At 34.3% G+C, this 26,757-nt stretch overlaps 2 protein-coding genes across 3 annotated transcripts; one reads left to right on the top strand and one right to left on the bottom strand.

Annotated features, from left to right (window-relative positions):
* Window positions 1–2,892: 2,892 nt before the first annotated feature.
* Window positions 2,893–15,405, bottom strand: LOC123526599 (uncharacterized). Of its 2 annotated transcripts, none has more exons than XM_053523093.1 (5): window positions 15,196–15,405; window positions 9,838–10,382; window positions 9,397–9,555; window positions 8,822–9,248; window positions 2,893–4,728 (listed from the first exon to the last, which is right to left on the bottom strand). In XM_053523093.1, the coding sequence occupies exons 1-5, from the start codon at window positions 15,320–15,322 to the stop codon at window positions 2,903–2,905; spliced, it is 3,084 nt and encodes a 1,027-aa protein (XP_053379068.1). In that variant the 5' UTR covers window positions 15,323–15,405; the 3' UTR covers window positions 2,893–2,902. The 2 variants fall into 2 exon arrangements, with proteins under 2 accessions (XP_053379068.1, XP_053379069.1); XM_053523094.1 differs by having other exon boundaries at window positions 15,067–15,201.
* A 5,193-nt stretch (window positions 15,406–20,598) lies between these two features.
* Window positions 20,599–26,481, top strand: LOC123527067 (elongator complex protein 5-like). Its single transcript, XM_053522752.1, has 3 exons — window positions 20,599–20,724; window positions 21,573–21,673; window positions 25,856–26,481. Exons 1-3 carry the CDS (start codon window positions 20,710–20,712, stop codon window positions 25,962–25,964), a joined length of 225 nt encoding a protein of 74 aa, XP_053378727.1. The 5' UTR covers window positions 20,599–20,709; the 3' UTR covers window positions 25,965–26,481.
* The last annotated feature ends 276 nt before the right edge of the window (window positions 26,482–26,757 follow it).

The raw sequence follows: 26,757 nt of genomic DNA, 5'->3' as shown, positions 1-26,757 counted from the left end.
ACTATTTAGTAAGCATTAAAAAAAGATCAGACATCAGATAAGATTAATAAAATATTAGAATATTAAGATAGAGTTAGACAGCTGTTTGTTATCAAGTAAGAATAAGTGGGTTATTGCGACATGTCCAGAAGTTATTACAAACAACTGTATTTTGTATTTGTTATAATATAGTTCATATTCGAATGTATTTACACAATAAAATCATCCAGTTCACGTTACTTCAATTTCTTAAAAATTACAGTCACAGTCACTAAAAGAGTGCAAAGTAATTTCCAAAATAATGAGTTTTCAACTTCTTTTTGAAAACATCTATTGTGTCCGATTTCCTTATTTCGAGAGGCAATTCATTCCAGAGTTTAGGTCCAACAGTACCAAAACTTCTGTCGCTGAACGTTTTGTGCTTGTTGAAAGGAACAACGAAACACCCAGTAACGGAGTTATGGCAATATGGAGAATATGCACATTCTTTTATTTTGATACTACGGCAACAAATGTAATTGCTATCATGGTAACATATCTTCCATGAATAAAACAAAAAGACTCTCGGAATACCATATGAGATGTTTCAATGAAACTTTGCACCTACATAAAAACCAATGTTAAATATCTACGTTTTCCTTCTTACTTTTATATCTAAGCTTGATTTAATGGTCATGTACTTCCAAGTCATGATGATTTGATATAGGGACCGAGACCTGTGATACCACTTTTAGCAGATAAATAATTGAAAAAGTCAAAGAACTATAAGTTGCTACATTTCATTAGACATGTGTATAAATTGCGAATGTATCTAATGACAAGGTATACCACATGTATATTTTAGAATTATATATTTCAGAAAGTTAAAGCAGAAACATGGTTCAATTAACCAAGACACCACGCACAGGTTTTACTTCTGGTAGAATATCTTAAAAGGGACATAACAAGTGAATTATTCCGCACGATGTATATATATCCAATATGGAATATATAGTTGAACACCATTCTGCTACAAGATATTCCGATTCTAATCTTTCTTATGGTCTTATGTGTGAAAACAGTATTTCATATATGGTATTACTATGGAATGCATTTTATTTATTATTTGTTTTATGTCCAGTTACTGTACATACATTCAACAAAATTCCTAATCGGTCAGTTTATATTGTATTGCTATCTTGTTAATAATGCATGTATTCACAAGAAATTTGACATACCGTCATTTGAATAGGAACTTCAGCTAATTTTTTATTCGGTTTTGGCTGACTCGCAACCAACGTAACCGCATTAAGCCTTTTGACTAATATAGCATCTTTTGCACGTGCAGGACATGTACACCAATATGCACGTGTTCATAGCCTCTTTTGGCATTAATGACGAATATCCTACTAGAAAAACACATACCATTGTGAAATTGACACAAGAGCAACGTGCCCGAGCTGTCAGAATTTCATAACAAAATTCTAAATAGCCAAATCGGTCACTTCAGTGAATTGTATTTAGGTTAAATTTCGCCGAATGAGCTCGGATGGTAGATAGCCACCGATTAAAGGTTCTTGTAAACGGAAATAAGGTTAAAAATGGAAATGACCATCAAAGTAACAGCTACAAACAAATTATTTCAAAATTCTTTTGAAATTGCGAAACAAATTTACCCACGTGTCGTAAATGTGTCCCGGCTAGCAACATTCCGACAGCACGATCACGTTACTCTTGTGTCAATTTCATGATGATATGTGTTTTTCTAGTAGGACTTTCGTCAGTAATGCCTAAAATGTAAACGAATACGTGCACGTTGGTGCACATGCTCTGTACGTGCAAAATATGCAGTTTTGTCCTAAACGCCTAATGCGGTTACTTTGGCCGTGAGTCTGCCAAATATAAATCAATAATTAGCTGGAGTATCTATTAAAATATCAGTATATGAAATTTTGTGTGAATGCTCGCATTAGTAACAAAATAGTAATACTATATACACTGACCGATTGGGAATTTTGTGGAGTGCATGATTTTCCAGTTTAAACCAAATGATTCAGCAGATATATTCAGTTTCTGAATATAAAGCTATTCAACTTAATTCCATATATATCTTCATCTTCTCCATTACAAATCACTTCAAATCTATCTGAAGACGTTATGTAATCAGTTATCCTCTCATACTCCTCCGCCGGTGTTACAGTGCAGTTTGTTAGATATATCTGAACCGACTGCTGGAGTTGTTCAACCTGTTGTACAAGCTGCTTCAGAGATGAACTTGTCATTGTTATTTGTTGCATAGAAATATGTTCAATATTTGCATTATCAGCCGATAGTTTCAGTACTTTGCTTTTTATATCAGCATTTGTAAAGGCAAGTTCCGTGACATTAATAAGCTGTGGAATTGTATCCATCATATTATGAAGGTCATTCTCATTTTGCAGTGAATCACACACTAATACTCCTAACTTGTTTGCTTCGGGTAAACAGTTGAGGAAAGACGAAAATGAACTTGATGTTTGCAACGGTCCAGCGAGGCAATTTTCTACGGCTGAAGTATTTATTGCTACATGTTTTAAAGGTAAACCACTTAGTCCAATTGTAATGAGTTTATCATGCCGAGACAGATCCATACTGAAACCGGGACATAACTCTAGATGATCTTTGCATATGACCTCAATCAACGTTATGCGTTTCATACATGTTCTCCGTGTCAGGTGTGTAACCAGACTCTCTAGCACACTATGTGACATCCCGAAGTAAAATAAATGTAAACACATCAAATAGTTCATGTCTCGTATTGACTTTGTACTGGTGTCTGTCAGAGAACTATATATGGGTATCATGGATCCACATTTCCACATATAACTAGAAGCACATAGTTGTTTTAGCGTATCAACAGAACTAGCTAGGATTTGCTCAAGATCACCACTCACTATTGGACATACTAGTTGTAGACTCTCGAGAGTATGTATGTTTTCCAGACTAAGGTTTTTATAAGTTTTTGGGTGTCCATTTCAGATTCACAATGGATAAGCCAGATTGATTTGATGTTTTCAATATTCGTTTGTGTAAGCTTTTGCAACACTTGAAGATGTACTTCTTCGTTACCGCGCATGTCTATGACAACACCCTGAAGTAATGGGTACACAGATTCATGATTAGCATCCTTACTTTCCTTGACACATGCGATATACATATCTTGGAGACCTTTAACTTTTTCATAGAGAGTGTCTTTGAAAAGGGAAGAAGAACTCTCACTTCTGAATTGGGTTATCATTTTGTCACCATGAATTATTTTGCTGAGATCTTTTGAGAGAATGCGCAACCGTTCAGGACAAATCCCACTAAGAAATACAAAGACATTTGACATTTCAAGGATATTTTCAACTGAGTTACACTTCTCTAACACTGGTTCTTTCACATCATTGAAATCGGCCTTTGAATAGATGTGCAAGGCTGCAAAAAACTCCTGAAACGTTTTATGTGAAAATGCAACTGTAGTCTCCTTCGTCGTTAATCTTCCCGGAAGTTTGTTTTGTATCAGAAGTCCAGTTGATAAGCAGAACTTTTGTTCGTCTTCAGTTAGACAACTGTCCATCAGAAAACATCCAAAAACGAGAGATCTTTCTTCTATTTCACAAAACAAAGTTTTAAACGCCAACTGTCCTAAAGATAGGAGGAATTTCTCATACGCTTTAATATGACTACAATTTCTGAATATGGCAGGCTTTAAGGCAGCATCAAATGCCTTATCTGCGGTAACGGCTTTTGCAATTTCTTTATTTCGTTTTTCCCATCGATAAAGTAGAAAATCTATGATGTTTGCATACAATTCACTTTTTGATTCGCCTAGAGATTTTCCATCACACAACAAGCAAATCATATAAGTAAGAATAAGTGGGTTCATTTCAAACTCCGGAGTAGACCTTGAACGTATTTCAGTTTTTATATTCTCAATTTGACTATTGGTTTCATCATTGACACTGTTTTCAGTATTATCGTCCTGATCTAAGATCTTTCTTACAGCATTCGCTATTAGCTGTTGTGAGGAGTTGTCATCAAGATATCCTATCTCGATATGGTTATCTTTCTGACTGGATTTGAGGTTAACAATGCTTAATTTCCAAGGTCTAGTTGTAGTGAGAATTGTGCAGTTTGGTCTAGCTTTTCTATGTGGCAAACCATCTTGTGTCTTTGTGCAGGTTGTGAAAATCGGCTCAGGATGGGACCATTCGTCAAGGCCGTCTAAAAGAATTAAACACTTTTCGCGATGTAGAAGTGTTTGCATAAAATCTGGAGTGTATTTTATGTTTTGTGCTAAATTCTGAACAACTTGACTTGCAATCATGTCATCAACATCGCACTGTGCGGTAGCATTTCTCAAAGAAACTAGAAAAATATATTCAAAATCCTTCATTAATTGTATGTCTTCTTGAAACGTTTTACTTTCACTACTATGATTTCTATGGGCGTGGCACCATGTCAGCACCAACTGTTTACAAAACACGGTCTTCCCTTGGCCAGCTCCTGATGTCAAGTATATGTTGAAACACGGTTTCGATTTCCTATAGAAAACGTCTTGTAAAGATTTAATTGGCTTCCGCACTTCTATAGCAAGTTCACTTAATGTTTTCTTTTGCACTTGAATTGAATTCATATCAGGTTGAACGTAGAAACCTTGAAGGTGTGTATCCTGTTCCTCAAATACTGATGAGAGAGGAATGGTGCTGTGGTATTGTTGATTAAATGTCAGTAGATCGGACTTGAAATCTGAAATAGATTATCTGGTTGAATGTAAAATTTTATAAAGCGTTCCTTTATATTATGCTCCTCTAATAATATTTCAAGAGGGATTGTTCTGTTTGATAGTTCAAAACATTTTGTAAAAGTTCAAATTAACTGCGGTAAGTTCAGTCTGAACACCGAAATTGATGTCCGATTTCAGTTTAAATCATTTACTGTAACCTTGACGGAAAACCAATTAATATTTTGACAAATGTTTATAAACATATTTGCTTTTTTTCAAATTTCACTGAGACCATTCTGTGTAAAGATGAATTTTAACCTGGGCACGAAATATTATTTATAACATTACCATTTTGCCCTTACCCTATCGGAACTTAACCTTGAAACTAGGGACATGGTTCTTAGAAGTGACATGTTTTTTTATCTTACACTAATGACAAGGGTAAACTTTATGCAAATGAAGAGGAAAATATTAAAAACAAAAATATGTTGACTTTGGACAAATCCGATCAATACGGTATGACGAGCTAGTCACATTTTTACATTCATAGAATCATACAAATTGTTGTAATCTCAAAATACAAGAACAGCAAGATGTTCATGAAGAAGTTATGTAGTTTGAAAATATCAGGAAGTCTACTACTGGTGAATAGTTTTAAATGTAATATTCATATTTAATTTTCTAATTGGTATGAAAATAAATGAAAATAGTTTTACATTATATTTTGATATAAAGGGGGTCATTCGTGAACAAATCAAATACATGCCTTTATATGCAAATTTAAGTTGTATCTAAAGAGCACCCAAGAGTAAGTTAATACGAGTAGAGCTGTACAAAATATCAACCCAATGTGTTACAATTATTTAAATGCTGTTTTTACTAATATATATATATATACACTTTAAAGTTATATAGTGTGCCTGTGTTAGAATTTTGGAAGTTTATAATTGTTAACAGCTTTTTGTATCTATCAATTACAGTCATACTTCTTAAAACATTTCATTTTTAAAATAATGGGAAAAATAATATAAACACGCATGTTTTGTACTGTATCATACAAAAAGGAAGTAATTTCATGTACCAACACAAAAAGAATGTTAACTTGGATGTCTTTGACTATGACCGTAACACTTGACACATTGTCTTGAAATGGTGAATATTTATGCCAAGTTATTAATATATACTGAACAGCAAAAGAAACTATCCAGTTTTATAACTAGGGTAATTTTTATTTAAAAACTTTTATTTATAAATCACTTGTATTTTTCATATCACATTACACTTGAAGAACTTCACGTGATAATATTTTAAAAATCAATGGCTAACTTGAAAAACAGCATAAAGTTTAAAAATATTGTTGGTTGCATCGCACAACTGAATCAAATTTAGCGCAAGCGCCCAATTGGGATGTTACAATGCAACAGACGCAAAGAAGATATAGCCTTTTAAATGGTGGTTATTGTGGGACTACTGACTTCACGGTTGATTGATTTTTAAAATATTATCACATGAAGACCTTCAAGTGTAATTTTGGTATGAAAACACAATTCAAATTTGAAAAATTAATTGTTCATTTCAAAATATACCAGTTATACATCTGGATATTTTTTTATGCTGTTCAGTACATACATCCATGCATTAAAAAGTTACACACCAGTCAAAAAAAGTACCAAACATGATTTATCTCTAGAGATGACCTTGGCCATGCGCTAGAGGTTTGAGATTTAAACAAATCATTTCGTTATGATGACTGCTTGACCATTAATCCAAGGAGAGTGAAGTTACTGACAAGACCAAAAAAGATCTATTATCATTGAACTCTTTTATCTGTGACCTTGATCTTTGAGACAGGGGTCTTGCTCTTGCACGTGATACATCGTCTCAGTAAAAATCATAGACAAGAGGGCCATGATGGCCCTATATCGCTCACCTGTTATCATTGCACTTGAGGACAAGAAGGTCCTCAGGAAAAATATCTAAGTCCAAAGGACAGGAACAACAAAGGGAAGGAATTTAACCAAAAAGAAAAAAAAATCTTACAAGGTATAGATATGTTAAAATACACCTAAAAATTGGAGGTACCATCCATGTTGTACCACAGAAAACTGGTCTCGTGTTTTCCCTATGGCCAATAATAAAAAAGTTACTAAAATAAGCTATTTATAGTAACGTAAAAGGGAAGTAATTAAAAAAAACTATTGTAAGTGGACAAAAGAAGGATCTGCCAAATAAATCTGTTGACATAAATGAAATTTCAGATCAGTATCTTCATTAGTTATGGAGATATAACAATTTTAATTGGAAATAAAGGGAGGTAATTTGACATAAAATCAGTCCATAGTTATCTACCCTGATTGTCTCAGTCCAACTAATAACAATAATGAAATTTCAAATAAGTCCTGTAAGTACTTACTGATATAAATCCATTTTGATTACAATCAGGGGAGGTAATCAGATATAAAATAACTCTGGAACATATGATTGGATCTGATTTGTCATGGAATTCAAGATTTATTGTTGTTGAAGACATTTTGGAAGTTTGTGTCAAATAAAACCATAAATGAAGTCTCTATATGGCTGCAAAAGCCAAAATAGCCAATTTTGGACCTTTAAGGGGCCATAACTCTGGAAGCCAAGATGGAATTTGGCCAGTTGAAGAAAGGAAGCAAGATCTTGTGGTGATACAAATTGTGTGCAAGTTTGGTTAAATTCAAATCATAAATGAAGCTGCTATTGTGCAGACAAGGTCAAAATAGCTAATTTTGGCCCTTTCAGGGGCCATCACTCTGGAACCCATAATGGGATCTGGCCAGTTCAAGAAAGGAACCGAGATCTTATGGTGATACAAGTTGTGTGCAAGTTTGGTTAAAATAAAATCATAAATGAAGCTGCTATTGTGCAGACAAAGTCGAAATAGCTAATTCTGGCCCTTTCAGGGGCCATAACTCTGGAATCCATAAGGGAATCTGGCCAGTTCAAGAAAGGAACCAAGATAAGATCTTATGGTGATACAAGTTGTGTGCCAGTTTGGTAAAATTCAAATCATAAATAAAGCAGCTATTGTGCAGACAAGGTCAAAATAGCTAATTTTGGCGCTTTCAGGGGCCATAACTCTGGAACCCATAAGGGATCTGGCCAGTTCAAGAAAGGAACCGTGATCTTATGGTGATACAAGTTGTGTGCAAGTTTGGTTAAAATAAAATCATAAATGAAACCACTATCATGCAGACAAGAAATTGTTGACGGACGGACGGACGCACGGACGGACGGACGGACGCACGGACTGACGACGGACGAAGGGTGATCACAAAAGCTCACCTTGTCACTATGTGACAGGTGAGCTAAAAATGTGTGCAAAATGATTTTCAAATTCCTTGATGAATGGTTGACTTATGGACAGGACATGAAACTTACGCTCTAACCTTGTGACCTCTAAATGTGATCTTGACATTTGAGCAAGGGGTCTGGGTCTTGTGCATGACATATTTTCTGATTATGAGGAACATTTGTGCCAAGTGATTTTAAAATCCCTTCATAAATTGCAAGGTTATTGATGGACAAGAAACAGGTCATATTAACCTTTTACCTCTTAATATGACCTCGACCTAAGAGCTAGGGGACTTGGTCTTGCGCATGACATGTATTCGTATTATGGAGAACATTTGTTCAAAGTCATTCAAATTCCCTTGTTGAATTGCAGAGCTATTTACGGGATACGAAACAGACCCTGATGATAAACATTTGACCTCGCAGCGTCACCTGGACCTTGAAGTTAGGGTTATGGGTCTTGCACGTTATACGTAACCTCATTATGGGGAACATTTGTACCACGTTATTTTAAAATCTCATCATGGATGGCAGAATTATGAACCGGACATGAAGTGTGAAGGACAGAAAGATGGACGGACGAAAGGACGCAGTCCGTTTCATTGTCCTTCGAAAAAGGCGGGGCACAATTGCTTGTTCTTGTTTCACTTTTAATTACATTTCACGGACAGAACTAATTAAACACATAATGCTATTTTTCGGTTGCGCCCTACGCTTTTACTGGATCCTTTTAGATTTGATAAGAAATAAACTAAGAAATATAAGAGGTAACGAATCCTAATAGTTTACCATTCCTCAACTGCTGGTAATCAGCTGCAGAGAGTCGACGAGAATAACTTACTGATGATGTTTGATTCATTTCCTTGATCGGAGTCCTTTTTAAATCTTCTATGTCTGCAAATACCATTTTCTTTGCTTCATCTATCTCTTTATTAACACCAAGCTTCAGTTGTTCAGTGGCTGATTGGAGATCATCTAAAGCGACTTGTCCTTGGTTGACTATATCGTCAATTGCCCTTGCTTTGGCACTTAGTATGTCCTTTAAGCTTGTGCTTGTTACTATCTCTAGTTTATCAAGCGCAGCCTTAACTTCTCTTGCATGTTCAGCTACTCTTTCATCGATCTGTTGAAACGACATTCGCGTGCTTTCATGTATAACATCCTGAAGAACTTTCGTGATGTCATGTGTTGTTATTGTGAGTGAATCTGCTTTCAACTGAAACATAGTTTTACAAAATTTGCAAATAATGTGCACTTTGTTTATATCTCATTTATTTTGAGACAGTCTATATCTAGATATGATTTACGAATTTCGTACTAAAGAGCTTTAAAACAATATCATAAATTTGTTTTTAAAACTTTACCTTAGTTATCTTTTGCACAGAAAGCTCTGCCTTTGAATCACCCTGGAACAACTTCGAACAACTCAGAAACATGTGTAGTGTTCCAATGAAACCGTTCAAGTCTTGATCATTTATACACAGGTCTGGGCAATGGCGTAATTTTCTACTAACCTCTCGCACCTAGAAATATATAATTATGTGTGCACTTGTAAATTGATTGTACAATGTACTTCTATGTTTGTTATGTAGCTGGACTTTGCTCAACATAAGATTACGAAACTATTGTCTAAAAGAGGCATATACGACAACATAAAAGGTTTCATTGAAGTAAATTTAATGTTAACAGATGATAAAGTGCTCAGTATAAGATATAATTATAATAACCTCACAAAGAATGAACTTTCAAAAGCCATCTGTGAATAAACAAAAAATGAATTTAGAATATGTTACTATGATTATTACCTCTTGACAATGACGCATATCGACTTTGTTTTTGTAAGCCGAATGGTTCATGACGACACTGATAATTCCATTTATATCTGTTTCTGCTATAGATCTGACCCCGAGATACCCATCTGGAGGCAGGTAACACTTTGCCAGTTCCCACGGATTCTGACACCAATCCTCTGCTTTGGTGTTTTTCCAAGATGGAAAATTGTACTTGTGGCATTGTCTTATCTTTTCTCTCAATCGATCACAAATATGTTTCGGACATGGTCGATACCATTTCTGTTGCGTATAGTGGAAGGAACAGAGACCTGTTTTCACTATACAAATACCTCTCGTAGGACACGGCAAGATATTTTCATTTTTACATAGTCTACACAGGTCATTGTTTAAAATTTGTTCTGGTGATAATATGTCGTTTAGTGTGTCTTGGTGAAACGTGTTTATCTCATTTAACACACAGTCCTCAGTTCCTTCCTTCGTAATGCTCAATGCTAGATTGGCTTTTATCCAATTCTGGAATCCCTTATCAACCAATTTAGGAATATATGTTGCCATTTCTGAAAAAAAATGTAGAAAATTTGCCATTAGAAATGCGTTCCAATTATTTATAGTACAGTATTGCTGTAATGACAAAACTGGACATGTGTCCATAGGACAAAGTTGTTCCAAAGAATTTATCAGGCAATGCCATTTTAAAGCTGCTTTCCACAGTCTAATTAAATTTTGTTAAAGAAAGCAAATCTACTTGTACGTGGTCAAATAATTCTGGTTTCAATAGTGGAACATTGATAATTGTTAAATTCGGCGTACTTTCAAAGATTTTAGTGGTAAACTACATGTACTAAGTGTCGACGACACTTAGCAGTTCTAAAAATAGCAAAGCAATTACTAGCTGTGACTTTTATTTATAGATTTGAAAGGTTACTGGAATAAACCACTTCAGTAGAGGGGTACCCTACTTTTTAATAACATATTTTTATAATAGATATTTAAATGACTGCTTCCTTCGATGATAAGACGCCGTTGTGCAGCGGTAAGCGTGACGGCTCTAGAATCTAACTTTTGTGAGTTCGAATTCCAACGGAGATCAATATTGTTTTTATTTTATATTTTTTTCTATATTTTGCTAACATGCACTTTAAAATGATGATAATGTTAATATGTATTTGAATTGCACTACTAGCATTATTTTGCGTTCTCGCATATAACATAGGTTTTTCAAATATCTTCTTGATTGTAACTTTTTCAACATGGTATGTACTTGCACGGGAGTGCGCGATTTTCACGAAGATAAAAATTGTTTTATCGTTTGCATATTACATACTCTGCCACATTGAGAAAATAGCCATACTCAGTTTGGCAAGGAAAATGGCACTCAACTCTCTCTACAAACGAACGATAAATAGAATTAGGAGAGTATATCTTATTCCTACTGGCACACTTCAGTTCCTTGCGTAACTTTGAAGATTCCGATTTATCAGCGTTATTAAAATATATTTCAAACCCTTATTTAATAAATGGAACAACTTGAAAATCCAAATCTAAAAATAAAAGCGACAGCTTGTACTTTCAATTATTATTTGAATAAAATAATTGCTATTTGCAGTCTGAAACCATAAAGAAGGTCCACATTGAGGGCACGCACGCATTGAATGTTCACTATTTAACCTATGTAAAACCTAACCATAACCTAAAGTTAGTATATTGTACACTAAACACATGCATACATCTTCAATTACATTTAAAATTTGGTACTAAATATACTTATTTGCTTCCCGCCCAGAAATCAAACTCACCATTTCTTACTTGTTTCATTCAGAAGGACTGTAACAATATACATGGTATCATTAAATACATCATTGTTACCCTGACATTTTTTTCTAAATTTCTATCATTCATTTTTTAATATCATTATAAAATGTTGATTCAACTTTTAAATTTTAAGTTGTCAAAGCCTCCTGAATTGGAAACTTACCAATTAGGAAAACTGAGATATATTTACACTGAATTGCATGTGTAAGAGAATTATGGTTCACTGATTCATAAGTATTCATATAATAAGCAAAACTGATTCAAACAACCTAGAATGATGTAGGAAAGCTACATATCTATAAAAGAAAAGAATGTATAAAACTTTCTGTCACAATGACACTCAAATCGGATCGAAAGGAGTATTCTTGTACTAAGAAACAAGCTTGACCTGACACTTATGAGCCTCTCAAAACTAAACTAAAATCTTACAAGACTGTTGCCTTGAAACAATAGTCTTGCTTGCAATCGTTATAATGTTCAAAGTCATATTTTGAGCAAGTATTCCAAACATATATCTTTATTGCCTTTAGTCAGGTTTTAGGCCCCTTTTCCAGACAGAAATTACATTTCTTTATAATATTGAATAAAATGATCTTGGGCATGCATAATTTTAAGTATGACAACCATTAAAACAAAAACTGAATGTGTATGGGTTAAACATAATTAGGTTATGTAATCTTAATCAGCGATAATGTAAATTGGAGGGCAGTTAGCACAGCAGGGGTAATAATAGTAATAATGATAATAGTAATAATAAATCACAGGTATAGTGAAAACTGTATAATTTCTTTGTATAACAAATATCATAATATGAAATAAGGCAGTGCCTCAATCGGGAATCGTTACACTCCATTAGCTTGCCCAGAAATATGCGTTTGTATCAATTTAAAGGTAGATTTTGGAATAAAAAGCAATATTGCACATATTTGTACTGATGTGTAAGTCGTTGCGTTGCGGACAAGTTATTCGGACACTTATTACGCACAAGGAAAAAGCGTATTATTCCAAAAAAATCCGAAGTCAGACGCTCTGTGCACGTGCCGGAAGACCACATTTTTTACTTCGATAGTATATCTCATCCGGTACATACCGCATGTTACCGTAGAGGAATCGATAAGATCGATTCCCGAACCGTTTTACTATATACAAAAAGAATGGGCATTTTTTTCTCAAAAAAAAAAAAAAGAAAAAAAAGAAAAAAAAAAAAAAAGAAAACAAAAACACATCGCACAATTACCATCATGATTGGAATATTACATGTTAGAATAAAATTATTATGCTTCATCTACACTGAATTTTCAGTTTCAATAATAATTTAAACACATCTCCAGATAGAACCTAAAGAAAAACTAGCTTTTCATCCTAAACTTATAGTGAAATTCGTTATTAATAATACACTCCTATCTGAGTTCCTTGTCATTCTATTATGATATCTGAACTGTAAATATATTCTTATACTTTATATCAAATGTGATAATACTTTAAATTTTTATCTTATAAACACATGAAATAGCTTTCCAAATAGATGTTATGCGTACGTACATGGTTAGAAAAGCACTACTTTAAATATCGCACTGTTATAGTTAAAGCCATAAAGGGAGGTAATTAAAACAATAGTTTCAATAAAATATTCTAGTATATTTACCAGATGTTTGACAAATGTCAAAGAAAGCAATCATCAGAAGTGGGATTTAACAAGAAATTTATGTATTTTATGTTCATAACGGAAAATGTGGCAGCCACATTTCAAACAAAGTCTTTATGGGCCTTTAAAGGTAGACTGATTTTCTGATAAACAAAGATCCTTCTTTATTGGAATCCTACTCTGAGATGAATTTGCCCCCAACTGAGCTAATGAAGACAGAGACCCCTTAGCGCACTGCAAAGACTTGGGACTTTAAATGTAACTTATCAGCATTAATGTATTTATGTATGGTGGCGTATTTCCGCCAACCACATAACCTTAGGACGGCCAGCACATATTTATGCAATCTCGCCAGGCATATGTATGTTTTTGACAACACAGTAAATGACGTCACTCGACCTTCAGCTATTTCCGGAAGTAAATAAAATGAAAGTAGAGATGTTAAGCTTGAAAACGAAAGCTGCATTTTGATTCGTAGATAGTCAGGGGTCACGCGCAGGGGTCACCCCGTCTAAATGTATGCGCGTGGACTTCTTTTTTTTTTTGCTATTGGGGAGCCAATTTTCAGCATTTTGTTATGAATTGAAATTACCTGGGCTTTAGTACAGCATGTCAGCTTTTAATCTATGAAAAAAATATTTGAGCTCTTGATAAACACAAATCCCACAGGGGTCCGTAACGGACCAAGCGTACATTGATAATTTTCGAACTTCATCAAATCGCTCAAAATGTCATTTTTGATGTTGTCTGAGAGTGTCAGTATATGCCTCAGATGTAAGATATAACCGTGTTTGAGAGCTGCAGACCTAGACATTTCAGAAATATTTTCAAAATAAGTTTCGTGTAATAAATGTTGTTTCTACGGAAGCGTGAAAGGGCCATCAGACGCTAATACGTTTTAGTACGTTAAGGCTGTGGAAAGGATATCCACCTACTTATCTAGATTTTTTTTAAGTTATTATCTGGCAAGTAGCAAAACTGCTTGTTATCCACTTGTGGCTGGCAGAAATATGCCACCATAGATAACAGAAATTGCTAGCTTCCTTTTATGCAAGCATTGTTGTGCTTAATTGACATCATACATATAAAACTTTAACGATTGCCAACGGAAACAGATGCACCATAAGTACATTACTGCAGCAGGAAAAAGACACTTATTTTTATTATAATCTAAACAATGCATGTGCATGTATCAAAGTGTATCATGTTTACATTGTTTTAACCACTGACAAGAAAATCTATAATGATATGACAGTTGTTAAGTGTCATATTTAAATAATCTCGGAAACTGTACATTGTTAAAAGATTCTATATCAGTTGTGCTTATTTGCCTTTCTGTAAAAAAGCACATTAACTTGGGTTTGTACACTTTAATTGAACATCACCAAAAGATCAGAATGGACGAATATCAATTATATAGCTTATTAGCCTTGTATAGCCTTGTTCCCCAGCGGAATAAAATTAGTCTCCTAAAGCCACACAATATATTTCCGCTGCAGAACTCGAGCAAATTTCTCCATGCAAAGCTGATAATAATTATTTTATCGCATACGTATCTACACTTATTAATATCATATAAATATTATGAATTTGTTCAATAGCTTGAATAAAATTGACAATACTGACGTAAATGAAAAAATAATGTAACGACACTCATTAAAATGATACGAAATTCAGACGCCAATATGGAAAATATTTTTGTTTACGTTTCCACTGTAGCTTAACAGAGAGAAGAAACGAGTATGTAATAAAGGAGAACATCTTATTATTTAAAACATGCGTACCGTGCTAAGGAATGCGCCTGCATATCATGCATGTTTTCAATAAATATGTTATCGGTTAGTATGAATCTAATTAGCATATTGCTTCCCTCAGTTGTTCATTATGAATCATTTAAATTCAAGTGTTCTCACCGTTTTGTCCCAGCACTCCACAAAGGAAAAACTCATAGAATTGGAAAAAGCTAACACTTTTCTGTATATCCGCCCGTTTCAAGTTTGTATAGACTTTCGCATTATTATCAACGTCTCTACTGGGCATGCGTCAATAGGAAGTGAGTAAGTACGAAATGTTACATTTGGAGTAGTCCAATATAGTCCCATGCTGTTGATAAAATACGGTAAAATGATTCTAATAAGGATTTAAAACATAATATACTCTTTGTTTTAATTGATTGCTAATTGACAGTGTAAACTTCCAGGTTGATATCTTTAAATGAAAATCCATAGCTGTCATCCAAGTTTTATTTTCCATTGTATGTTGTACGTATATCAGTATACGAAGTGTATCTACTTATATATGCAGTTCTTATTCATATATATATGATGCGCTTAACACTGTTTATGGGGTGTTTTCATCAGTATATTTGGTGCCTTTAACTATGTGGTCTTTTCAGATGTATATGCTATGCTTTCATTTTATTTTGTGTTATGCGGGGCTTCCAACTGTTTATAAGGTGCTTTCAACATTATATGCGCCGCATTAAACTGTATATGCTATGCTTATAACTGTGTACACTATGCTTCCAGGTTTATGCGGATTTAACTGTATATGCTGTGCTTTCAACTTGATATAATGTGCTTTCTACTGTTGTACATGCTGTTCAAATTTCATTATTGTAAAAGAATATTAAGTATTGTATCTCGGGTAACTTTTCTGATTAAAGTAGGTAGATGTATCTTAATTGCATTTATATTCAACAGGTTATTTCATATCATGCCTGGCTCGGGCACAAGCCAATCCCTCGATATTATGAAGATGTTATAACATGACGAAAAATGTTTTATATCTACACTGAATGGAAGATAAAAACTAAAATAAAAAAAACACATTAGCAAATATTTTCTTGCCGTTCAATAATCAAGTTAAACACTATTAGTCAATACCAACATGAAAAATAGGTAATCACAAATAAGTTTTGTTATAAGAACACTAGTACATGATCATTTGTAACAGTAAACAGCGAAACAAATCCTGATCAACTATTCATTGTTATCCGAATATTGCTACTTTTATCAAAACACTAACAAATTATTTTGAGCATGCTTGATGGTAGTACAGTAAGTTAGCCATATTAAACAAGAAAATTGTAACTAGTGATTATTTTCTGAGGGAGCTGGTGGCACATGATTAGCTATTTAGTTGGGATACATTGCCAACGATCCAGATACGATTCTTTACCGCGGCTGATATTTCGACTAGTGTTCCGAGCAGGGTGAATTATTTGTAATTGATACTATTATCAGCAGTATAAACATGGACTGGATGTTGGGGAGGATAATATGACACCTGCCATGAGCTCGGCTGGAAATAAGTTTTCCCATACATTCCAGGCGGAGGCTTTCGTCGACTACCCACATGAATCAAGAAATTTTACCATTTTTCGGCGCAGCCGAATTAAATCCGCTTTTGTTTGAATGGTAAACTATTTTTAGACAGATAATCTAACTTTGTAAAAATTGGGCATATTTTTAAGGATGATTTCGCATGAAAAAGGTCAATGAAATAATGTTTCTTGAAGTGTTAAACAGTCCATTCACATCAGTACAAAACTGAAAGTGTCGGTGTGTATAGCAAATACGCATTTCCTATCATTGAAACATTGTTACTTTTTCTAGAAACATTTTACACCATCATTAATTTGATTTGCCTGGCTGACATGGCACTACTGTATTTGTTGGAATATTACTTTCTTCAAAATGAAATAAAATAGAAATGTGATAATAATAAACATATTTTCTAAAAAAAGTAAGTTTATCATATATGAAATAAAAAAACAAACATTTCTTTTGGAACTATCGATTATGCCAGTTAAGTATATACACTTGTTTGTTTATTACTTGGCAGTGTCAAATATGCAGTATTTATATTGAGTACTTGACTGATTAGTGTGAGTGCCGGTACACATAATCATTGGCGGGTTGTTATACAGTGAGTTTTGAAAACGTGTTCATTGATGAACGTTACTGATACTGAAGCTCAATTTTATAGGTTGTTCTGATATAAAAATTCTTGTACATTTCAGTTAAAACACGATAATCTTACGCCACGTCGAAGTATTATTTGTCACCATACAGGCATCAAGAAAGTGTGTTATTATATTTGATCTACTTTCTTATATAAAAGACGTTTGAGAATCGAAATGATATATAGAGGATATTTGTTTGTTTCAGTGTAAGATCGAAATATATTTCACCGAGTGAACACTATAATTAAATATATTCACGAGTGGCGTAGCCACGAGTGAAAATGTAAATTATTGTGTTTACGAGTGAAATATATTTCAATCTTACATTGAAACAAACAAATTTTCTTTTTATTTTATGTATTTTCAATGGTTTTAAACAAATTATGTCAATTTTACCCGCGCAGCGTCACGTGCATCGCATCATGACGTCATAATTTCATGACGTCACGATATCTTTAGTGTATAACTGTCAAATAGTCCTATGACGTTTCCAGACTTCTTTTAGATTGTTTAATAATGGAACGTATATCTTCATGATCCTGTAAATATTAATGTATATCTATGTCTTTACTGAAGTATATTTTCATGAAATTTTCCATTATTTATAATTCATATTCTTTCGCATTCAAGTGTAATTCCGTACCAGTGAAAAATAAAAATGATATTTTCACTGTTTGAAACAGTGGAAATATCAATTTTATTTCACCGATAAATTTCAGTATTTCATTGAAAAGCATAAAATAAAACGGAATAATGTAATACTTAATTCACACTGTATAGGTTATTAAACCCGAAAAACAACTTATTAGACGTCTAAGAACTTTTAACGGACTGGTTACTTCCCGGATGTTAACACTGTTAAAACACAATTTAGCGTCGAAGTCATGTCGACCTATTAATGTTGAGCCAATGACGATATAAAGATTCCAAACTTTCATTTTCCAGAAAGAAAAGATAGAACCGGAGACAGTCATAGGGGAGTAATCGTTTATTTAAAAATTCTGTATTACAAGCGACGGCCTGACCTCGAGCTCAGAGGTCTAGAGTGGCTTTGTGTAGAAGTAATGCCTTCTCACTCCAAGCGAATTCTCATCGGAGTCTTCTATCGTCCTCCAAATGCAGATATACATTACGCTACCATGATTGAAGAATCTCTTAGATTGGCACTCGACACAAATATACAAGACATCATTGTACCTGGTGATTTTAATTTCAATCCCTCACATCCGAACTTGTGTCGCAGACTTGTTTCTATCTGCCAACAGTTCAATCTTGACCAACACGTTACTGAGCCAACACACTTTACAGAGTTCTCTTCCTCTTTACTTGATCTCTTACTCGTTTCGTGTAGTCACTGTGTTGTAACTTTTGGAGTCGGAGAGCAAATACTTGACCAGAATCAACGATATCACTGTCCTATCTATGCCCTTTTTGCATTTTCTAAACCTCCAGTCAATTCCTTCAAACGGCATGTATTTTAATACGATCGATGTGATTACAATGCTTTAACACGTGAAATCAGAAACACTAATTGGGATCTTCTAAAGGATGATAACATTGATATCTACACAACGTCATTCACTAACAGACTTCTTCAACTCTCAAAAGAATGTATTTCCACAAGAACCATCACTGTGAAACCAAATGACAATCCATGGATAATTCGTAAACGTAAGAAATTATATCACAAATCAAAGCGAACACAAAATGCATCTCACTGGCAAAAATTTAGACAAATCCGAAATGAAGTTATAACACTTATTCGCACTGCAAAACATGATCACTTCCTCAAAATGGCAAAGTCGCTCAAATTAGAGTATACTAAACAACAATACCTACACTAAAACAACCTAACACACAAGAACTCGTTTTAGATAAGAAAATAAAATCTGAACTCTTAAACGATTTTTTAGTAGTCAGTCGTCACTTAACAACTCTAATAAAGACTTGACAAATAACTTCTACCAGGAACCCTTCAATAAGCTCCTATCTATTTCCATCACACCCCAAGACGTTGAGGGCGCTCTCAAATCTTTAAAAATTAATAAAGCCTCAGGGCCTGATGAAATAAGCAACCGTATCCTGCGAGAAACAGCTTCAGAAATAAAATGTCCACTCTGTTCATTGTTCAACTATTCCTTGCAATATGCTGAGGTGCCTCAGAACTGGAAAGATGCTCATGTCTGTGCCATCTTCAAAAAGGGCGACCCATCTCTGCCTAATAACTACAGACCGATTTCTCTTCTTTGTTGTATTGAAAAGGTTTCTGAGCACATCATATTCAATATCTTTTTAACATTCTTCATGAAAATAACGTAATCTCTTCTGTCCAGTCTGGATTCAAACCTGGAGACTCAACAGTTAACCAACTCACATATCTATATAATGGCTTTTGTAAGGCATTAGATGATGGCCTTGAAGTTCGCACAGTCTTTTTTGATATAAGCAAAGCTTTCGATAAAGTTTGGCACCAGGGCTTAATTCTCAAGCTCCAAAAAGCTGGTGTGCAGGAACTTCTTCTAAATTGGTGTCATGATTACCTTTCTGATAAACGGCAGGCTGTTGTTCTACAAGGTACCATGTCTGGTTGTTCTACAATAACGGCAGGAGTTCCCCAAGGCTCTATCCTTGGTCCTCTCCTGTTTTTAGTGTATATCAACGACAAAGTGGAAGACATAGGTTCTCATATTCACCTTTTTGCCGATGATACTAGTCTTCACATAATTCTTGATCACTCGGTATCTACTGCAGGTATTCTTCAGTCCGATATCAACAAAATCTCAGATTGGGCTGACAAATGGCTAGTCACATTCAACCCATCTCATTCAGAAACAATGGTTATTTCAAGAAAAACATTTAAACCTTTCCATGCACCTTCTTATGCACAATGTTTTTTTTTTTTTTTTTTTTTTTTTTTTTGCTTTTTGACATATCATTGTGTCTGTTTATTTCTTTTACCAGACAAAACATTGTTGAAATAATAATTGAAACTATATGTACCCGTATGCTTGTATTTATATAATCAAAATAATAATACGAACTATGGAAACTTTTGTATTTTGTATTTGCCTGGACTAGTTTCATTCAAGATGATTGTTTTATTCATAACCCAATAAATGAATTATAGTACATCTCTTCTGGAGTGTGTAGTCTTTTTTAATAGATTCTAAACTAAAGCATAATTAGGTGGCGGTATACAGTTGAAGGTTGCTATATAGTAACTCGATCTTGTCAATTTTACCATACTGGTCTCACGTTCATTGTTTGCACCCCTTATGATATACAGGCTTGGAAAAACCCACTTTTAGCAGAATACAACATCCCAGAGGAAACTACTTTTATAATTACTTTATTAGTTTAGAAACAAAATCCATTTCAGGATGAGCATTTCAATCTAGATGATCAGTACTGTATACAGGATGTTACAGAGGTAAAGAAGGTGGATGCATCAGATGTTGCTATGGAAACTACACAGGTATTCTCGTGGTTGTATTTGACTTTGATGACATGCTTACTGGAGAAGATAGACAGTGCAGTGTGTTGTAAATCGAGGGCTTTAATGAAAACAACACTTGATAATATTCACTCAATTCCAGATTGTAGCAGTTCAATTTCATTTGGCTAACACATTATTTATATGCTGTCAGCATATCATGAGAGCGTTTAACAAGAACTTAAGAACTAATGAAGTGCTACTCGGGAATCGTACACAGATAGTAGAGAGATTGAGAAAATTGAACCAAACTGACATTGTAACTTTACACAGAAAATAGAGTATTAATTTAAATGTCTTGAAGTTTTTTAATTTACATACATGAATTGAAGTAGATATTTCATACTTGTATGAGAATGTAATTGTAATTTTATACAGATAATAGAGATCGATATTTCACTCCTTATCAGTAAATGTTTGAGGTTTCACAAGCCTGAAAACATTGCAATTTTTACACACTCCACTTAAATTGTACACATCAAAACACACTTGTATAACTAGTCTGAAGCTATCAACATGTGGAAATATGTCGACAGAACAACTTTTTCTAGTTTTTCTGATAGTGTTATGCAGAACTATGTATTGGAATTTTCTACACATTTTTAAATATCAATCTCACCTTTAGCAGGAAAAATTACTTGAGTTCAATGATCGTTCTCAAATTGCATTGTACTCAAATAAAGTTCATAAACTCTACTTTCTACATTTTGATATAGATATACATAATAACTTCAATTTGATCTTTTCAATCGCTGATAGTGTCAACATAGACAATTATTATGGTTTTCATATATAAGTGTGTAAGCAGATTTAAAAATCTTTTGATACAGGTTGACCCTGCAGCAAATTTGACCTTCAACCTGACCTTGACAGATAAGGAAAAGAAAGCCAGGAGCGAAGTGAAGCTGCCTTACACTTATGACGCAAACAGGTTTTGTAGAACATTCTGTATGATGCCAACATGTCTTGTAGTACATGTTATATGGTGCCAACAGGTCTTGTAGAACATTCTGTATGATGTCAACAGATCTTGTAAAACATTCTGTATGATGCCAACAGGTCTTGTAAAACATTATATATGATGCCAACAGGTCTTGTAGAACATTCAGTATGATGACAACAGGTCTTGTAAAACATTCTATATGATGCCAACAGGTCTTGTAAAACATTCTATATGATGCCAACAGGTCTTGTAAAACATTATATATGATGCCAACAGGTCTTGTAAAACATGCTATATGATGCCAACAGGTCTTGTAGAACATTATATATGATGCCAACATGTCTTATAAAACATTCTGTATGGTGCCAACAGGTCTTGCAGAACATTCTGTATGATGCCAACAGATCTTGTAAAACATTCTGTATGATGCCAACAGGTTTTGTAAAATATTCTATATGATGCCAACAGGTCTTGTAAAACATTCTATATGATGCCAACAGGACTTGTAAAATATCTGTATGATGCCAACAGATCTTGTAAAACATTCTGTATGATGCCAACAGGTCTTGTAAAACATTCTGTATGATGCCAACAGGTCTTGTAGAACATTATACATGATGCCAACAGGTCTTGTAAAACATTATATATGATGCCAACAGGTTTTGTAAAACATTCTGTATGATGCCAACAGGTCTTGTAAAACATTATATATGATGCCAACAGTTCTTGTAGAACATTCTGTATGATGCCAACAGGTCTTGTAAAACATTATATATGATGCCAACAGATCTTGTAAAACATTCTATATGATGCCAACCGGTCTTGTAGAACATTCTATATGATGCCAACAGGTCTTGTAAAACATTATATATGATGCCAAGAGGTCTTGTAGAACATTCTGTATGATGCCAACAGGTCTTGTAAAACATTATATATGATGCCAACAGGTCTTGTAGAACATTCTCTATGATGCCAACAGGTCTTGTAAAACATTATATATGATGCCAACAGGTCTTGTAGAACATTCTGTATGATGCAAACAGGTCTTGTAAAACATTATATATGATGCCAACAGGTCTTGTAGAACATTCCGTATGATGCCAACAGGTCTTGTAAAACATTCTGTATGATGCCAACAGGTCTTATAGAACATTCTGTGTGATGCCAACATGTCTTTTAGAACATTCTGTACGGTGCCAACAGGTCTTGTAGTACATTATATATGATGCCAACAGGTCTTGTAGAACATTCTGTATGATGCCAACAGATCTTGTAAAACATTCTGTATGATGCCAACAGGTCTTGTAAAACATTATGTATGATGCCAACAGGTCTTGTAAGATGATGCCAACAGGTCTTGTAAAACATTCTGTATGATGCCAACAGGTCTTTTAAAACATTATATATGATGCCAACAGGTCTTGTAAAACATTCTGTATGATGCCAACAGATCTTGTAAAACATTCTATATGATGCCAACAGGTCTTGTAAAACATTATATATGATGCCAACAGGTCTTGCAAAACATTCTGTATGATGCCAACTTGTCTTGTAAAACATTATATATGATGCCAACAGGTCTTGTAGAACATTATATATGATGCCAACAGGTCTTGTAAAACATTATATATGATGCCAATAGGTCTTGTAAAACATTCTGTATGATGCCAACAGGTCTTGTAGAACATTCTGTATGATGCCAACAGGTTCTGTAAAACATTATATATGATGCCAACAGGTCTTGTAGAACATTCTGTATGATGCCAACAGGTTTTGTAAAACATTATATATGATGCCAACAGGTCTTGTTGATCATTCTGTGTGATGCCAACAGGTCTTGTAAAACATTCTGTATGATGCCAACAGGTCTTGTAAAACATTATGTATGGTGCCAACAGGTCTTGTAAAACATTCTGTATGATGCCAACAGGTCTTGTAGAACATTCTGTATGATTCCAACAGGTCTTGTAGAACATTCTGTATGATGCCAACAGGTCTTGTAAAACATTCCGTATGATGCCAATAGGTCTTGTAAAACATTATATATGATGCCAACAGGTCTTGTAAAACATTCTGTATGATGCCAACAGGTCTTGTCAAACATTCTATATGATGCCAACAGATCTTGTAAAACATTATATATGATGCCAACAGGTCTTGTAAAACATTCTGTATGATGCCAATAGGTCCTGTAGAACATTCTGTATGATACCAACAGGTCTTGTAGAACATTCTATATGGTGCCAACAGGTCTTGTAGAACATTCTGTATGATGCCAATAGGTCTTGTAGAACATTCTGTATGGTGCCAACAGGTCTTGTAAAACATTCTATATGATGCCAACATGTCTTGTGGAACATTCTTTATGGTGCCAACATGTCTTGTAGAACATTATGTATGATGCCAACATGTCTTGTAGTACATTTTATATGGTGCCAACAGGTTTTTTAGAACATTCTATATGGTGCCAACAGGTCTTGTAGAACATTCTGTATGATGTCAACAGGTCTAGTATGACATTCTGACATGGATTTTAATGCCTCTTTATGGATCGGATAGATTTTCACAATGTGAAGTCTGATAGTAGCATTCTTGTTTTGACCTCTTGCAAAGTTTGTCAGACAGAAAAACTTCAAACAACTTTTCATGAACATATTGATGGATTTTATTGTCCCCCCCCCCTCCCCCACAGCAATGTTTTAGCTCACCTGAGCTGAAAGAAATGCTCATGGTGAGCTATTGTGGTCATGCTTAGTCAGTCGTGTGCCCATCTGTCTTTAGCAATTTTTTTTTTAATGACATCTCCTCCAAACCAACGGAAGGATTTTAATGAGACTTGGCCTGGATGTTCCTTCGGTGGTCCTCTACCAAAATTGTTCAGGTGGTTACGCTTGGCTGCACATGGAGGCTGCCAGGGCAAAAATTAGAAAAATCTTTAAATGGCATCTTCTAATCGCTGGTCCGACTTTGATGAAATTATTTGAGAAATAAAGGTCCTTATGTAACCACCTACCAACCTCATGGGCAATTGTATAAAGTAGAAACTGTAAAAATCATCTTTTGTTAAACTGCTGCCCTGGTTTTAAAATGATTTTATACAAATGATCCTTGTGTAACCCTCCACCAAGATTGTTCAAATTGATCATTAATTCATTTTAAAACATGCTTGCCAGAGGACGTGGTCTCTTTCTGTATAGGTGAAACTTTAAGAAACTGCTGACCCAATTACAACATTTCACGCAAATGGTTGTTATATATGGGATTTTGTTCTATATTTCTATCAGTCAGACCAGAGTTATGACCCTTGATTGTCAAAAATATGCATAAAGGACATGTTTGTGTGGCATGTTGACTTGGAGTCATAAACCATTAGGGGATTGTTATATAGCATGTGTAGTTGTGCACCTGGTGTTCTATTTTGGAAAGCCAGCCAAATCAGAGTTACATGTATGTCCTTGACTAACTGACTAAGTGAAAAATACTCATTAAATGCTGAAAAGTTTGTGTTGAATATATTTTAAAAATATTTCACCTAAAGTCATGAAACCATGCATTACTAAGAATATTGTCCAGCATGTGAATTTGTGTACCTGAGTTTTAGTTTATTTCACTTTGCAAAACCAGAATCATGACCACTGACTTAGTCAAAATATAACAGTTTGTTTCCCACGTATCTCAATATGCTTTTGACCTAGAGTCATAAAACATTAGAAGAGTGATATATAGCAAATGTATATATATATGTAAAGTTGTAAACCTGGTGTTCTCGTTAGAATTTTACTCAGCTGGGTCAGAGTTATAGTCCTTCACTTAGTGATAAATACACAAAGTTCTTAAAAGTTTATGTTGTAATTTCTTAAAAAATATTTCACCTAGAGTCATCAAGCAATATACAGTGACAGGAATATGGCCAGCTGTGTCATATGGACACACATCCAGTTGACATCTTCTATCAGCTGTTGACTGTTTAAAATATAAAATGTTTATGTAAGTCTGGAGGCATGTAGGTTTATACAAATAAATGTTTTAATGAGCAATCCTTGTTGTTCCTATCTTAGAACCACTGAGGTTTATTGATTGTAGTTTATTATATCCTTCATTTTTACAACTGCCACTGAAGACAGATTTGCTTTATTCACATTTGCAACTTTTTGCCTTATTATATTATAGACAAGATGACTCATTTACCAGGTCCGTTGGAGAGGGAAAGATATTTTACCAACCTGATGAGGCGGACGATTTTGATGAAGAAGATCCTGATGACGACCTTGACATCTGAATATAGGCGACCATTTTGTGAAGATATTAAAGGGAAACAGATGTAAGATTTATAAGGTCTGCTAGCAAGAAAAATATACTTTTCCAGACTAATGAAATGGACCATAATGACACTCTATACATCTGAATACTGTTTTATGCAGACATGTTTTGAAATTCATAAATGGAAGATGTGTCCTCTATTAAGATCTGTTAGTTAGGGAAATATATTTTGCCACATGAAATATACAACTGAAAGGGAAAAGAGTCTTGACAATGCATTAAACATCTTAAGTAGTTGATTCCACTTCATACATCTGTTGTAACAACTGCCAGCAGGACTGTGGTGAAAGAGCGAGTTGCTGCATATAAGGGAATTGTTGAACTGAATTGTCATGCACAGACGGATTCAAATTTGCCATTTGTTATATAAATCAATAGAGAATTATTTAGTTATTGCCTCACCAAAGTGTCAGATTCACTTGTTAGTCCTACTCAGTTGTCATTCTTTACATACCTGAACATAGAAAGTGTTTAGATATTTGCCTTGTGTTATTTTTTATTTCATCAGTATTCTACAACCCAAAACAAGTGTCTGTTTGAAAGTCACTGGGCAGAATTACACCAGTCTTCACAGGAATGATCCTTTGGTAGTCTCCTTTCAAAATTGTTCAAATTTCATTCCATATAGAACTCTTGTTACCATGGCAACCAAAAGAAAAATCTTTAAAAAAATTCTTGTCCAAAACTGCAAGGCGTAGAGCCTTGATATTTGGCATGTGGCATAATCTTATGGTCCTCTATCAAGATTTTTC

Source organism: Mercenaria mercenaria, chromosome 14 (genome assembly GCF_021730395.1).
Source record: "Mercenaria mercenaria strain notata chromosome 14, MADL_Memer_1, whole genome shotgun sequence".
In the NCBI taxonomy this organism is placed as follows: Eukaryota; Metazoa; Mollusca; class Bivalvia; order Venerida; family Veneridae; genus Mercenaria; species Mercenaria mercenaria.
The sequence above is the reverse complement of the archived record's forward strand: the minus strand, read 5'-3'. Positions and strand labels throughout refer to the sequence as shown.